Source organism: Neoarius graeffei, chromosome 28 (genome assembly GCF_027579695.1).
Source record: "Neoarius graeffei isolate fNeoGra1 chromosome 28, fNeoGra1.pri, whole genome shotgun sequence".
NCBI classification, from domain to species: Eukaryota; Metazoa; Chordata; class Actinopteri; order Siluriformes; family Ariidae; genus Neoarius; species Neoarius graeffei.
Genome location: NC_083596.1, coordinates 19,866,856 through 19,883,104, shown reverse-complemented (window position 1 = coordinate 19,883,104; position 16,249 = coordinate 19,866,856). Strand labels below are relative to the sequence as shown.

General features: G+C 40.5%; 1 protein-coding gene across 2 annotated transcripts in view; it reads left to right on the top strand.

The window, feature by feature from the left end:
- Positions 1-16,249, top strand: part of atp2a3 (ATPase sarcoplasmic/endoplasmic reticulum Ca2+ transporting 3) — a 194,483-nt gene that overhangs the window by 82,042 nt on the left and 96,192 nt on the right. For both annotated transcript variants that reach the window (XM_060912161.1, XM_060912160.1), the window contains 2 exons: positions 13,315-13,419; positions 15,016-15,154. In XM_060912161.1, coding sequence (XP_060768144.1) covers positions 13,315-13,419; positions 15,016-15,154 — 244 coding nt within the window. The remainder of the gene's footprint in view (positions 1-13,314; positions 13,420-15,015; positions 15,155-16,249) is intronic.

The following is a 16,249-nucleotide window of genomic DNA, read 5'->3' as shown; positions in this document are numbered from 1 at the left end:
CTGGACTTAGCCCCTGGTCTTTTCAGTAGCTGGGCTAACTAACGTATGACAAACACCGTGTCCTTATTCTGCGTTCGGTTTGTAAATTGAACGGAAATTCGGATTCCTTCGCTGTTGGTTGGTCCAAGATTCTTTTTGACTCTGTTCAATTGTAAATCAAGTTTTGTGTTGAAGTAAAGGCTAAAGGGAGTCCTAATACCGCTTTTGAATAATACCCTGCTAAAATAACCTTCAGTAAGCCCAAACTAAAGAGGTTTATTTTAGCCTGATGGTGCACAAGGTGCCAAAATCAAGTCTTTCTTATTAGACGCTAGCGTGGAGCCTACATTTTATATGTAATGGAGAGGCCGAGCTGTATCTGTACAAATATTTGAATTGTGCCAGTTTGGTTGGTATAAACCTGTATTAAGTCCACTTTAAGTCAGTAACTAAAGGAGGAAAAAAAACAGACTAAGAAAAAGTGAAGAATACTACTACTTTGACTTTATTTTTCAAGGAAAACAGTGGAGAATGTTTTTTTCAGAACCCAGGGGAACCCTGCGATCAGCTTCCAAAGCTTCACATTTCATGCTAATGCTGTAGTCAGTGCCGTCATCTCGTAGATCACTCGCTAGTCGAGTTAAGTCTCTGCCAGAGCTCTGTGCAACTGCGTCATATAGCGAACTGCATTGCGTTCTGCAACTCTGAGACCAGTGTTTACCGTCTCCACTAGTTCTCTGTTGGGTTTCTCTTTATTATGACATTGAACAGCACTGGGAAAAGGTGAGTGAGGGGACCAAGCTGTTGCTCGTTTGTTTTGTTTGGTGGAGCTAAAAAGCAAAATCTGACCGTTATCCCTTATTAAACACCGTGGTAACTGTGCTAGCGATGTTCCACAGTGACCGCAAGGGAATAATGAAAATACAGCATCAACAAATTGGTACCAGAATCAGTGGACATAAAAAGTGTACACACCCCGTTAAAATGTTTAAAAAAAAAAAAAGACCTCAGTAAATAATTTCAAAACTTTTTTCCCACCTTTATTGTGACCTATAACTTGTACAATTCAACTGAAAAAGAAATCTGTTGGGGGAAAACATAAACATACAATAAGCTGGTTGCATAAGTGTGCACACCCTTAAACTAATACTTTGTTGAAGCACCTTTTGATTTAATTACAGCATTCAGTCTTTTTGGGTCGGAGTCTGTCAGCCTGCCACATCTAGACTTTGCAATATTTGCCCACTCTTCCTTGCAAAATCGCTCCAAATCTGTCAGATTGCGAGGGCGTCTCCTTCAGGTCACCTCACAGATTTTCAGTTGGATTTAGGTCTGGGCTCTGGCTGGGCCATTCCAAAACTTTTTTGGGGGTCACTGTTATGCTGAAAGATGAAAGTCATCTTCAGCTTTCTAGCAGACACCTGAAGGTTTGGGACCAAAATTGACTGGTATTTAGAACTGTTCATAATTCCCTCCACCTTGAATAAAGCTCCTGTTCCAGCTGAAGAAAAACAACCACAAAACATGCCGCCACCACCACCATGCTTCACCGTGGGTATGGGGTTCTTTTGGTGATGTGCAGCAGTGTTTTTGCGCCAAATATACTGTACCTTTTGGAATTGTGGCCAAAAAGTTCAACCTTGGTTTCATCAGACCATAACACATTTTCCCACGTGCTTTTGGAAGAGTTGATTTTTTTTTTTTTTTTTGCAAAATGTAACCGGGCCTGGATGTTTTTCTTTGACCCTACCTTATAGTCCAGACATATGGAGAATACGGGAGATTGTCACGTACAACCCCGATTCCAAAAAAGTTGGGACAAAGTACAAATTGTAAATAAAAACGGAATGCAATAATTTACAAATCCCAAAAACTGATATTGTATTCACAATAGAACATAGCCAACATATCAAATGTCGAAAGTGAGACATTTTGAAATTTCATGCCAAATATTGGCTCATTTGAAATTTCATGACAGCAACACATCTCAAAAAAGTTGGGACAGGGGCAATAAGAGGCTGGAAAAGTTAAAGGTACAAAAAAGGACCAGCTGGAGGACCAAATTGCAACTCATTAGGTCAATTGGCAATAGGTCATTAACATGACTGGGTATAAAAAGAGCATCTTGGAGTGGCAGCGGCTCTCAGAAGTAAAGATGGGAAGAGGATCACCAATCCCCCTAATTCTGCTCTGACAAATAGTGGAGCAATATCAGAAAGGAGTTCGACAGTGTAAAATTGCAAAGAGTTTGAACATATCATCATCTACAGTGCATAATATCATCAAAAGATTCAGAGAATCTGGAAGAATCTCTGTGCATAAGGGTCAAGGCCGGAAAACCATACTGGGTGCCCGTGATCTTCAGGCCCTTAGACGGCACTGCATCACATACAGGCATGCTTCTGTATTGGAAATCACAAAATGGGCTCAGGAATATTTCCAGAGAACATTATCTGTGAACACAATTCACCGTTGAATTCACAACAATTCAAGTTGTTATCAGCGCTCAGTTCAGAAGCCTGCATCTCTGATGGTATGGGGTTGCATTAGTGCGTGTGGCATGGGCAGCTTACACATCTGGAAAGACACCATCAATGCTGAAAGGTATATCCAGGTTCTAGAGCAACATATGTTCCCATCCAGATGACGTCTTTTTCAGGGAAGACCTTGCATTTTCCAACATGACAATGCCAAACCACATACTGCATCAATTACAGCATCATGGCTGCGTAGAAGAAGGGTCCGGGTACTGAACTGGCCAGCCTGCAGTCCAGATCTTTCACCCATAGAAAACATTTGGCGTATCATAAAATGGAAGATACGACAAAAAAGACCTAAGACAGTTGAGCAACCAGAATCCTACATTAGACAAGAATGGGTTAACATTCCTATCCCTAAACTTGAGCAACTTGTCTCCTCAGTCCCCAGACGTTTACAGACTGTTGTAATGAGAAAAGGGGATGTCTCACAGTGGTAAACATGGCCTTGTCCCAACTTTTTTGAGATGTGTTGTTGTCATGAAATTTAAAATCACCTAATTTTTCTCTTTAAATGATACATTTTCTCAGTTTAAACATTTGATATGTCATCTATGTTCTATTCTGAATAAAATATGGAATTTTGAAACTTCCACATCATTGCATTCCGTTTTTATTTACAATTTGTACTTTGTCCCAACTTTTTTGGAATCGGGGTTGTAGTACACAACCAGTACTTGCCAGAAATCCCTGCAGCTCCTTCAGTGTTGCTGTAGGCCTCTCGGCAGCCTCCCTGACCAGTTTTTGTCTTGTCTTTTCAACAATTTTGGAGGGACATCCAGTTCTCTGTAAGGTCACTGTTGTCCCATAATTTCTTCGCTGTGCTCCATGGTATATCTAATGCCGTGGAGATGTTTTTGCACCCTTCTCCTGACTGATACCTTTCAACAATGAGTTCCCTTTGATGCTTTGTAAGCTCTCTCCAAACGATGGCTTTTGCTGGAGGATGCGACTGAGTAAATGTCTGAACTTTATTTGGGGTTAATCAGAGTCATTTTAATTGATGGCAGGTGTGAACCCAAAAAGACTGAATGCTGTAATTAAATCAAAAGGTGCTTCAACAAAGTATTAGTTTAAGGGTGTGCACACTTGCGCAACCAGCTTATTCTATGTTTTTATTTTTATTTTTTTTGTTTTTCCCCCGAATAGATTTATCAATTGAATTGTACAGGTTATAGGTCACATTAAAGGTGGGAAAAGTTTTGAAATTATTTATCGTGGCCTTTGTTTGTTTGTTTGTTTGTTTGTTTTTTACACATCAGAAAACCCCATCATTTTAACAGGGTGTGTAGACTTTTTTTTTAATATCCATTGTATATTTCAGTATAAACATATTTAATGTGTTTCAGGCTGAAGTTTGGTTTTTAAGTGTCCAGACAAATTTTTCAGGACACCCCCCCCCCCCCCCCCCCCCCCCCCCGATTTATAAAAAGTCCATGTAGAACATTTTAAAGCTCCTTTGCTTTCCCAGGTTTGCACACATGGGCTGCTTTCTGATTTTTGCTATCGAAAAGTTAACTAGTTGTGAAACTAGTTCACAAAGTTCTAAATTTGAATGATTGTGGAAATTTTTTTCCCCCCATGTGACAATTTTTGCATAATAAAGGGAGTCCGTAATTCTGGAGTTACTGTATCCGACTTCTGATTATTTGGCCTCATTTATCAATCTCTTTGTAAAGTGTGTAGATGGTAGTGTAAACCAAACCAAAACATTTTTTTGTGCCAGATTTATAATAGTTTCAGGAAAGCTGATTTTACTTCTTGCTGGTGTATGTTGATCACCTGTAAAGTGCAAAGTGCATTTACAGCACAGCTTGTTTGCGCCAGTAAAAGATTAGGATAAATACGGAGGTGATGACGCACACTGATTGGTCGAGAGGTTCGGACTGTCCCTCGATAATCACCTCGAGCGACTCGACTAAATGGCGCCCAATCGCTTCGTCACCATAAGTGAGGAAGAATCAGAAATTATGAAAGAAAACGTGGTTCCTAAAAGCATTAAAGATGCTACGAAGTTTGGTCTAAAACTATTCAAAGGTAAGGTGGAATTGCAATTTATTTTATCTATTTCAAAGCAAAGTATTTTATGCGAGTTGGAAAAGATGTTTGACAGCATGCCACTTTTGAAGTTTGAAATAAATGACTTTTTTTTTTAAATAATCACCTGTGTATTTATACTAAAACAATTATCTGCCTCAGGCTCAGTGAATATTAGCGAATAATAACCTCCACTTTGTCTCGGTCATTATTCACTGATATTCGCTTCGCCTTTGGTAAAGAATTGTTAAATATGAATAGCAATAATAAATAAATGAGCACTAAATCTTACATCAGCCAAGGCATTTGTTTACGGCTCACGGCTACACGTAGACAAATCGACCCATCCTCCGTTGATCCAGCACCAAATCTTTTGTTATAATTACCTCCGCCAAGGAGGTTATGTTTTCGGTAGCGTTGGTTGGTTTGTTTGTTGGTTGGTTTGTCTGTTAGCAACATTACGGAAAAAGTAATGAACGGATTGCTCTGAAATTTTTTCCAGAGGCGTGACTGGGCGCAAGTAACAATCCTTTAAATTTTGGCGGCGATCCGGATCACCTTCTGGATCCCGGATTTTTTTAAAGGATTCTTGGCGGAGGTCTGCGCTCTCGGAGTGCTTTTCTAGTTGAATGATATTAGTTTTATTTGTCTTAATTTATGGGTTTGTGTTGGCTTGCTTTCTTTAATTTACATATTCTTTCATTCCAGTATTGTAAAAGGTTGGTTTCCCCTAATTATTCTTGATGGTACTCTTAGTCCCTTACCTTGTGGACTAGCACGAGGATGTGTTTTTGGTAGAGTCCAAAGCACTTGTGTAAGCCGTTCTGGATGAGAATGTCTGTTAAATTCTGTAAACGTAATACAAGTGAGCAGTTTAAACTCCTCCTCTTTATATTCCATATGTAAAAGTACAATAATCCGTGTAAATGATGATTTGATTAGTTGGTCGTCTTATGCTTACATTGACGCACATGGGTAGGACACAAATGTGGTGTTTGTTTGTTTTTCTTTCCCCCCGTATTTACTGGGTTTTCATGAATTTCTTATGAATAATTTCCAGCTTGGGCGGCACGGTGGTGTAGTGGTTAGCGCTGTCGCCTCACAGCAAGAAGGTCCGGGTTCGAGCCCCGTGGCCGGCGAGGGCCTTTCTGTGCGGAGTTCGCATGTTCTCCCCGTGTCCGCGTGGGTTTCCTCCGGGTGCTCCGGTTTCCCCCACAGTCCAAAGACATGCAGGTTAGGTTAACTGGCGACTCTAAATTGGCCGTAGGTGTGAATGTGAGTGTGAATGGTTGTCTGTGTCTATGTGTCAGCCCTGTGATGACCTGGCGACTTGTCCAGGGTGTACCCCGCCTTTCGCCCGTAGTCAGCTGGGATAGGCTCCAGCTTGCCTGCGACCCTGTAGAACAGGGTAAAGCGGCTACAGATAATGAGATGAGAATTTCCAGCTTGGTAAATGAGGCCTGCTGTGTATTTGTCCTCCCGTTCCTGTAGGTTTACTCACTCTCTATTTTCTTTCCTTCTTACTCTTGTATATCCTTTTAAGGAGCTTAACCAGTGAATGAGTGGTGTTTGGAATGTGTTTGGAAGTCTGCAGTGGTTGTGTTCTCACACTCGCAACACTGTGGGTGGATTAGAAAGGTGCATAACACCCAGCCCGAACTTGTGGTTTTTCACTACCGACACTATCAGATTTATTGTTTTAAAGGAAAACTCCACCTGAAACACAGTGTTTATACTGAAATATGTATGATGTGTGTAGTGATTCTGGTGGGTGTTTTTGTTTGTTTGTTTACTTATTATACTGGTTTACTTCTGTCCATCCATCTGTCCGTTCGAAACACCCTTTTTCTCAGCAACCACAAAGCACAGCCACTTGGTACCAAACTTCAGCTTGGGGTTCTATACCGTGTGTACCGTTTTCAGGTCTGTCGCACATCGACTTCCTGTTTACCGACTGAATGTATTTACGAAACGCACAGTGTGGATTTTGATGGTATTTCAAAATGACAGTTTGCCGGGATGCTATTTGAAACCCCTGGGGAGAGACACTGCTCTTTACTTACTCGTTTCAGGGTTAATTATTTGTTGAAGTCAACATTCATAATAAGCGTCCTATTCCTTCGATCACTCGCATTCTGATATAAGCGAGAGCGGCGGGATACGCAAGTCAGCAGGAGCTCATAGTTGGTCTTGTTTTGTTATTCCTGGGAGAAGTTGGTGCTTGTGTGTTGTCTTGATCACAGGAGAATATTGCTAGGACCTTTACAAGTGTTTAATAGGAGGAAAAAATTTCAGCGATCTTCAGATTTCGCACAAGTTTCTAAAAACGAGGACATGCTTTTTGTCTCACTCAGCATTTTCCAGCTATGTTCATCATATTAATGAGAAGTCGACTGATAACTGTTGGCACGGTTATCAGTCTGTAGTCGAATTGCTTTGTGGGTAATGTAGGAAACCGTTAACCATTAAGTGTAAATAGACCACGTTAAAAGAAGTTGAACTTAAAAAGTTAAGTCAGAATTTCATTACTAAATAAATCTTGGATGACATTTTAGGGAGGCATCGATACTGATTTTAGTAGTGCAAGTTTACAATTTCCCTTTAATGACCCACACTAAGCTTCGGCTGCTTTCTCTAAAAGTCCAGAAATGGGGTTTGACCCCATAAACCACAGGTACATTAATGAACTAAATACAGTCTTGTGAGAGCTTGTAACTTCAGTGTACAGCTCGACAGGTCAGAACAGACCTACCCAGTGGCAGTTCAACCCCCAACATATTTCCCCTATTAGAACATATCCTCACAGCGACTTTTACACTCGACTCGTCAATCGGGATGTAGCAGAGTTTCGCAAACGACAGCTTTCCTGTTTCCTGTGCTGGAAGGCGTGCTGTATTTGTGGAGGTGTGAAATGAACAGGCTTTTGTTGCGTCCCACAGCACCTGAGTACACTGTCGCAGGTACCATGTGTTGATGGTAGCTCTGAGGAAGTGAAGGCGTGTTCACGCTAGGTGTGGACATAACAGTCCTTCAGAGCAGCTGGATAATATACTAGTGCATCTCAAAAAATTAGAATATTGTGAAAAAGTTCAGTATTTTCCATCAGTTATTTAAGAAAGTGAAAGTTATATATTATAGACTCATTACACATAAACTAAAATGTTTCAAGCATTTTTCTATTTTAATTTTAATCAGTATGGCATACAGTACAAAAACATAAAAAAAACCCATCTCAAAATATTAGAATATTTCATTTCGAGTTTGAGTAAAACAGTATGAACACAGTGTATCTCTCGGTCTAGTTCAGTACACACAACCACAATCATGGGGAAGACTGCTGACTTGACTGTTGTCCAGAAGATGATCACTGATGCCCTCCACAAGGAGGGTAAGCCACAAAAGGTCATTGCTGAAAAGGGTGGCTGGAAAAGGTGCACAAGCAACAGGGATGGCCGCAGTCTTGAGAGGATTGTCAAGAAAAGTTGATTCAAGAACTTGGGAGAGCTTCACAAGGAGTGGACTGAGGCTGGTGTCAGTGTATCAAGACCCATCACGAACAGACATCTTCAAGAAAGGGGATCCAACTTTCGCATTCCTAATATCAAGCTACTCCTGAGCCAGAGACAATGTCAGAAGTGTCTTATCTGGGCTAAGGAGAGAAAGAAATGGACTGTTTGCTCAGTGGTCCAAAGTCCTCTTTTCAGATGAAAGTACATTTTGCATTTAATTTGGAAATCACGGTTCTAGAGTCTGGAGGAAGAGTGGAGAGGCGCGGAATCCAAGGTGTTTGAAGCCCAGTGTGAAGTTTCCACAGTCTGTGATGATTTGTGGTGCCATGACATCTGCTGGTGTTGGTCCACTGTGTTTTATCAAGTCCAAAGTCAACACAGCCATCTACCAGGAGATTTTAGAGCACTTCATGCTCCCATCTGCTGACGAGCTTTTTGGAGATGCTGATTTCCTTTTCCAGCAGGACTGAGCACCTAGCCACAGTGCCAAAACTACTACCAAATGGTTTGCTGACCATGATATTACTGTGTTTGATTGGCCAGCCAACTTGCCCGACCTGAACCCCATAGAGAATCTATGGGGTATTGTCAAGAGGAAGATGAGAAACACCCGACCCAAAAATACAGATACGCTGAAGGCCACTATCAAAGCAACCTGGGCTTCAATAACACCTCAGCAGTGCCACAGACTGATCACCTCCATGCCACACCGCATTGATACAGTAATTCATGTTAAAGGAGCCCCAACCAAGTATTGAGTGTATAAATGAATATACTTTTCAGAAGTTGGACATTTCTGTATTGTAAATCCTTTTTTTGATTGATCTTAGGGAATATTCTAATAATTTGAGATACTGGATTTCTGATTTTCATGAGCTATAAGCCATAATCATCAAAATTAAAACAAAAAAGGCTTTAAATATTTCACTTTACATGTAATGAATATAGAATATATGAAAGTTTACCTTTTTGAATTAAATTATGAAAAAAAGGAACTTTTTCATGGTATTCTAATTTTTTGAGATGCACTAGTGCATTTGTTCAATTAGTGACTTAGAAAATCGAGGATTTCAGTCATTGTATCAATGCCAAAGTTTAGTATAGAGACCACATTAAGTACAGTGATACTGGTACTGAAATAATACCATGGCGAGAAGAAAAATATCTCGTGTCTTAAGTAAGTAATATGTGCCCAAGAGCACAAAGACATTTTGTTGAAGTATTATGAACAGTTTTTAGCTTTTGATGAATGAATATAAGCTAAAACATCTTTAGGTTTTACCCTCTTCTGTAAAAATGACAAGATTGCATCATTTAAAGGTAAACTTTATACTGTATCATTAAATTTAATCTTTCTGTTAAATGATTAACCTTTACATCATGAAAAATAAAATAAAGCTTTACATCTTGTGTTGAGGTCATTTCAAGTCAAACTTGACCTTGTTGAAGTAAAGTAAAACTACGTTACATCATTAAAAATGAACTTTTACATTGTGTTACTGTTAAACTTCACGTTAATGATGTTTATTATTACCGAATGTTACCAATTTTATCATAAAGGTTAAATTTTGTTGCATCATCAAAGTTAAACTTGACCTTATACCGTTCATGAAGTGAAGCTTTACTTTAAAGTTAAATTTAAAGCACAGCTTTATTCACCACACACTTGTGAAATTGTGTTTAACCCATCTGAAGCAATGAACACACACGTTAGCAATGAACACGCGTGCGCGCACACATACCCAGAGCAGTGGGCAGCCATGCTAACAGCGCCCAGGGAGGAGTTGGGAGTTGGGTGTCTCGCTCAAGGGCACCTCAACCCAAGGCCGTCCCATATTAACCTAACCGCATGTCTTTGGACTGTGGAGGAAACCCACGCAGAGAGGCCCCCACTGGCCACTGGGCTCGAACCCAGAACCTTTTTGCTGTGAGGAGACTGTTCCTAACCACTTTACACCACCGTGCCGCCCATAAACCGGAGATTTTTTTTTTTGGGGGGGGGGGATTATATTCTTTTAGCTATTTAGCTATTGAATATATAGATATTCAAATCTACATCACTATCACCCCTTCCATAGCCTCTGTTCAGCTGCTAAGGACTTGCATCACTGACCTTAAAGTGCCATTCCACCATTGGATGTATTCTTTGGCATAAAATATAATATATTTTGACAACACATATAAATGGTATCACTAGATAGAGAAATCTTTTAGCTTCAAAATGATATATCAAACATAATTTTTTGACAACGACAAGTATATTAATTTTGCGACCAAAGTCACCTACCCTTTTAATTTCCGCGTGTGATGTCATCGGCAGGTTCCCCTTCTTGTGTACCGTGTGACGTGGCACATATTATGAGCAATGGCGGATAGAACGCGATAAAAATAATACCAATAAATCTAGCTAATACCAATAAATCTAGCTAACTGAAAGATTAACTCAAAATTTTTCGCAATTTTTTTGGCCCCCATATACGAGGAGAAATGACTCTCTCACTTTGGGGGTTTCCTGGTCTAAAAATAGACCGACACGTGGTATACAAGAAGGGGAACCTGCCGATGACATCACGTTTCACTACTGCGCGGAAATTAAAAGGGTAGGTGACTTTGGTCGCAAAATTAATATACTTGTCGTTGTCAAAATATTATGTTTGATATATCATTTTGAAGCTAAAAGATTTCTCTGTCTAGTCATGTTGTCATAAAATATATTGTATTTTATGCCAAAGAATACATCCAATGGTGGAATGGCACTTTAAGCAATGGCTGCATAAGAACTGCCTTAAACTTAATGCTGGCAAAATGGAGGTTCTATTAGTAGGTACCAAAAGACAGGTTCAGAATTTCTCCAGTTTTACTATTGATGTTGATGGTGTGTCTATTCATCCTTCCCAAGTTATAAAAAACCTTGGAGTTATGTTTGACTCTACCCTTACGTTTGAACCCCATCTTAAACTAATTACTAAGAATGCTTTCTTTCACCTCCGCAATATCGCACGTCTCCGCCCTTTTCTCTTGGAAACTGATGCCAATATGTTGGTCAATGCGTTTATTTTTTCTCGTCTTGACTATTGCAATTCTCTCTTTTATGGTCTCCCTGCCACATTGCTCAATCGCTTGCAGTCCATCCAAAACTCAGCAGCTAGAGTCCTCACACTCACCAAGCGCACTGCTCACATCACTCCTGTTTTACAGCAACTGCACTGGTTGCCAGTTATCTCCCGGATCAAATACAAAATCTTGATTTTAACCTATAAAGCTCTTCATGGTTTTGCTCCTTCCTATCTCTGTGAGCTAATTCATCTGTACTGTCCCTCCCGCTCCCTCAGATCTTCCGTCTGTGGACTTCTGACTGTTCCACGTTTTAAACAGGGATGTGATTTTTCCGCGAATTCGCGGAATTCCGCTTTTTTCATCTCAAAACTTGAAAAAAAAATGTTTTTACATCATTGAGATGAAACGAGCAGTGTTGCCAGATACTGCTGACGTTTTCCAGCCCAAAATATGTTCAAAACCCGCCGAAATGCACTTAAAACCGCCCAATTAGGTGGGAAATCGCCCAGTCTGGCAACCGCCCAATCTGTTACAGAGCGATGGGCCAATCACGTACCTCGTTTCAAACGAGGTACGTGATTGGCCCATCGCTCTGTAACAACCAATGAACGCGCTTGTTAGATAGCTGTACGCAAGCTCGCTTCAAACAAAGAGTTGAAAGATGGCAGCCTCCGTGATCGAGCGTAAAGATGCAAATCAAGTTAAAGAAATCAACAGAATAGTGAAAAACAAGTTCTGCTGGGAATGGTTGGAGAAAGAGGTTGCTACAGACGTTGGACATAAGACTGTGAGACATTTGTTCAGCGATTTCGTTCTGAACACTGTAGTTATGAATATCCTTAAGTGAGTGAACACTGCAATAAGTTGTGAATATCCTTAAGTGAGTGAACACTGGGGTTCTGAATATCCTTAAGTGAATGAACACTGTGGAGTTATGATTATCCTTTGGTGAGTGAACACTATAGAGTTGTGTATATGAAGTTGACATTGCTAGAGTAGAAACTGCAGAAAAAAAGTGACTGATCTGCTGGAACTGGACATGGATGCTAGCATCTTTTTTTCTTTGAGAGTTCCTGAAGACTTGTGGATGAATTCTTATGTTGCATCATGTTTGTTTGAAAAGGCACATTTAGGTATGTTCAACTTCTACAGTAATTGAAAGTATAAATTTTGTTTTTCCTTATACAATTTTCTATTTATTCTAATGCAGATGATTTAATTTAGAATGACATTTTTAGGTTTCATGTTTTGGCTTTTTGTCAGTTAAGAATCATTGAATTTACTATAGGGGCTCAGAGTTGCATGTTGACCATTAAATTGGCTTGAATTTGTTAATCATGACAAGTTTTTTTTTTTTTTTTTTTCTTGTGTGTTTGCTTGCCATTTTAGTACAATTTTTAAGTCAGAAAACCCCAGAACCCAGGAGCTTCGGGGGGCTTTGCCCCCCTTGTTCCCCCACCAGGGCGCTGCCCTGGACCAGCTGGGGGCCTGCAGCCCCCAGACCCCTGGCTAAAATTTTCAGATAATTTCACCAGCCCCAAATCACATCCCTGTTTAAATTGGCATCTATGGGTGGCAGATCATTCAGTGTTGCTGCTCCTAAACTTTGGAACTCGTTACCACAATCACTTCGTGACTGTTCCACTCTCTCTTCCTTCAAAGCTCACTTGAAAACTTCTCTCTTTACCTCACACTCCTCTTCCTAGTTTTTTTTTTTTGGTGGTAACTCTTTTGTAAAGCGTCCTTGGGTTTGTGAAAGGCACTATATAAATTGAACTTATTATTATTATTATTATTATTATTATTATTGTTTCCGTTTCTTTTAAATACTTGAACAATTTTGGGGGTTTTGTTTTCGAGTAGAGATATTTCGTCCTCGGTTGGTTCAGCAAAACGCTCTGCCATTTTGTTTTTCTCCACTGATGGTGTATAAGCTGATAGCCTAGTAGTAGAGTAGCCAATCAGAGCATGTGATTGCTCATATACAGTGAATGTGGATTGGGGGGGATATGGGGAAAAAAAATGGGATAAATGAATATGAACATTTTTACTTCCCATCCTCATGAAACAGCTACACAAAATACTCAGTCTGAAGAGAAGAATTGCAGAATAAAGTCAAATTGTTAATATACAGTAAAACACAGATTGCTGTATGTATGCGTGACGTACGGATTGTGCTGTGTCCCTTTCCTCAGGTGCTGGCGCTGTTTGAGGAAGGCGAGGAGTCCACGACGGCCTTTGTGGAGCCTGTAGTCATCCTGCTCATCCTGATCGCTAATGCAGTCGTTGGAGTGTGGCAGGTGTGTGTGTGAGAGAGAGAGAGAGAGAGAGAGAGAATGATTAATTGTGGTGTGTGTGTGTGTGTGTGTGTGTGTGTGTGTTATGAACTCCAGCACAAAAGAAACTGACCTAATAAATAAGGTCTGTCGTCCTCTTCTGTAATTCTAAATGTCAGCGTGCGATGAAATTATGCAGCACGGACACTTTTCATTTCACAAAGCACAAATTTGCTTATGGAGGTGGATACCAGACCTGCTACCTGTTGCACCAGTAGAACATACTTCTTTATCCTGAGTCAGAGTGTAAAGTCCTGAACCGTACACGGAGACTAGTTAGCTTGAAACTAAGAGTGTATATTTTCGGTCGCATCACAACCACTTAAGTACGGTATGTCCTAACCAGTCGGGATTGAAAATCCAAATTTTGCTGCACACAGTGATGTATTTGACCATCAGCCAATCAGAGACACGATCCATCATAAACAGGAAATATTACATCCCTGATCGAGAGAGTGTCTTTTATAATAATATATTTATTGCAGGTTTGATGTACAGTATTTTACACACACATAATCAAACTGTGTGCTTTACAGTAAAGTGGTTACTCAATTTATCCATCTCTTGTAGTTTATACTTGCCCTTTTTTTAATTCACAAACTGAACCTGTGTTTGAGTGTCCTGAATGACAGTTACATTTAACACTCATCAAAAAAGAAACCTTTTGTCCTGGAGACTATCCTGCTGTAGCCTGGGCCCGCCCATCCTAAGCGTGACGCAACACGAGGGCCTGTTCCAAGCTTAGTCTGGCCAGGCAGGCTATCTACAGCATTTCCAAGCTCCCGAAAAATCGGGAGCCAATCAACTTTGAGCATCTCCAACGGCCCTGGGTAGAGGCGTGTTCAAGGCAGTGACGTAGTAGAACTGCGACCGGAAGCCATAGATTGTTTACAGACTCTATGCTGGAAGCGCTTCATTCACTAGAAACATTACGAACATGGGGCAGCGGCAAGCCTTTGACACAGCGGTAGATGCTGTATTGAAAGCATTCAACGGGAAGTTCTCATTGAAAACGGAGCAAAGAGCAGCCCTGGAGGTATTTATCTTCTTCCTGTTACTCAAGCAGTTTCCGTCGCGTCACATACGTCAGAGGAAAGAGTGATGTGATTGGTTTAAGCTTCGTCACAGCCTTTTCTGGCTTCGACCAGTAGCAAACTGGGGCATTTCAGGGAGGCGGGTCAACCACGGGCTCTGGGAAACGGTTTGGCTTAATAGCTTGGCCTGACCAATAGCTCGTAGAGCTTTGAAGTCTCATTAGCCAGGCTAATCCTGCTGTGTTGTACTGGTGCAATAAGCTGCTGGACTTGGTGCATTGTTTTTACTGCTCATGGTCAAGAGTGTGTGTGTCCTTCAAAACTTCTGCATTATAGATTCTTCCATGTTATCCTCTTGGCTGTGTATTTACCTTGCAGCTGATGAGTAATGCTGCGAGAGGTGTTGAGCTAAATGTAAATGTTATGGCAGAACAGCAAGATGTGTTGATGGTGTAGATCAGCATGAAGAGGCTGGGCTGTGTGTGTGTGTGTGTGTGTGTGTGTGGGGTTTTGTATACCGTTGCAGGAGCGTAATGCGGAGAATGCCATTGAAGCCCTGAAAGAGTACGAGCCAGAGATGGGCAAAGTGTACCGCATGAACCGCAAGGCCGTGCAGAGAATCAAGGCTCGGGATATTGTGCCAGGAGACATTGTGGAGGTGGCAAGTAAGCATCGATATTTTTATTTATTTACTTTAAAAAAAAAATTTTTTTTCTTCAATAAAGTGTAGGAGTTTTTAAACTTTTACAGTCACGGACGCCTTTAACTGTGGTTTATTTATTTATTTTTTAAATTATTTTTTAAAGGCCCCATTAATGGAGATTTGTTTTACAAACAAAGAAAAAATTAACATTAAGGGGTGTGTGGGGTATCTTTTTTTTTTTTTTTTTTTTTTTTAATTTTTTTTTTTTTTAAATTTAAATTTTTTTAATATAAACCCTACTGAACCCATTTTTCTTAAAATTGGCGTTGGGTTTTATTTTTTATTTATTTATTTTTTATTATTGATATATTCATATACAATACAATTATACAAAACACTTTATAATACAATTATACAAAAAATTAGAATTCAAATAGAACACCGAATTTAAAATTAAGTGCAAAACCAAAATTAACAGTAAGGAATAATGTGTATATGGAGATGTCCGTGTGTGTGTGTGTATAAGGAGTAATACTGGCTTACTGTTGGGCTGGGGAGATGGAGGCTGGATCGCAGAGAAGGAGGGTTTCAGAGGAAATGAGTATTATTATCTTTATGTAGGTTAATAATAAGAGAAATAAGAATAGGAATGGGCGGCATGGTGGTGTAGTGGTTAGCGCTGTCGCCTCACAGCAAGAAGGTCCGGGTTCGAGCCCCGTGGCCGGCGAGGGCCTTTTCGTGCGGAGTTTGCATGTTCTCCCCGTGTCCGCGTGGGTTTCCTCCGGGTGCTCCGGTTTCCCCCACAGTCCAAAGACATGCAGGTTAGGTTAACTGGTGACTCTAAATTGACCGTAGGTGTGAATGTGAGTGTGAATGGTTGTCTATGTGTCAGCCCTGTGATGACCTGGCGACTTGTCCAGGGTGTACCCCGCCTTTCACCCGTAGTCAGCTGGGATAGGCTCCAGCTCGCCTGCGACCCTGTAGAACAGGATAAAGCGGCTACAGATAATGAGATGAGTTGTCCTTCCCACAACTGCAGGGGCGTAGCTAGGATTTTTTAAAGGGGGGGTCACGCACTGACTGTTAGCCTGAGTACATTATGTAACAAAAAATAATT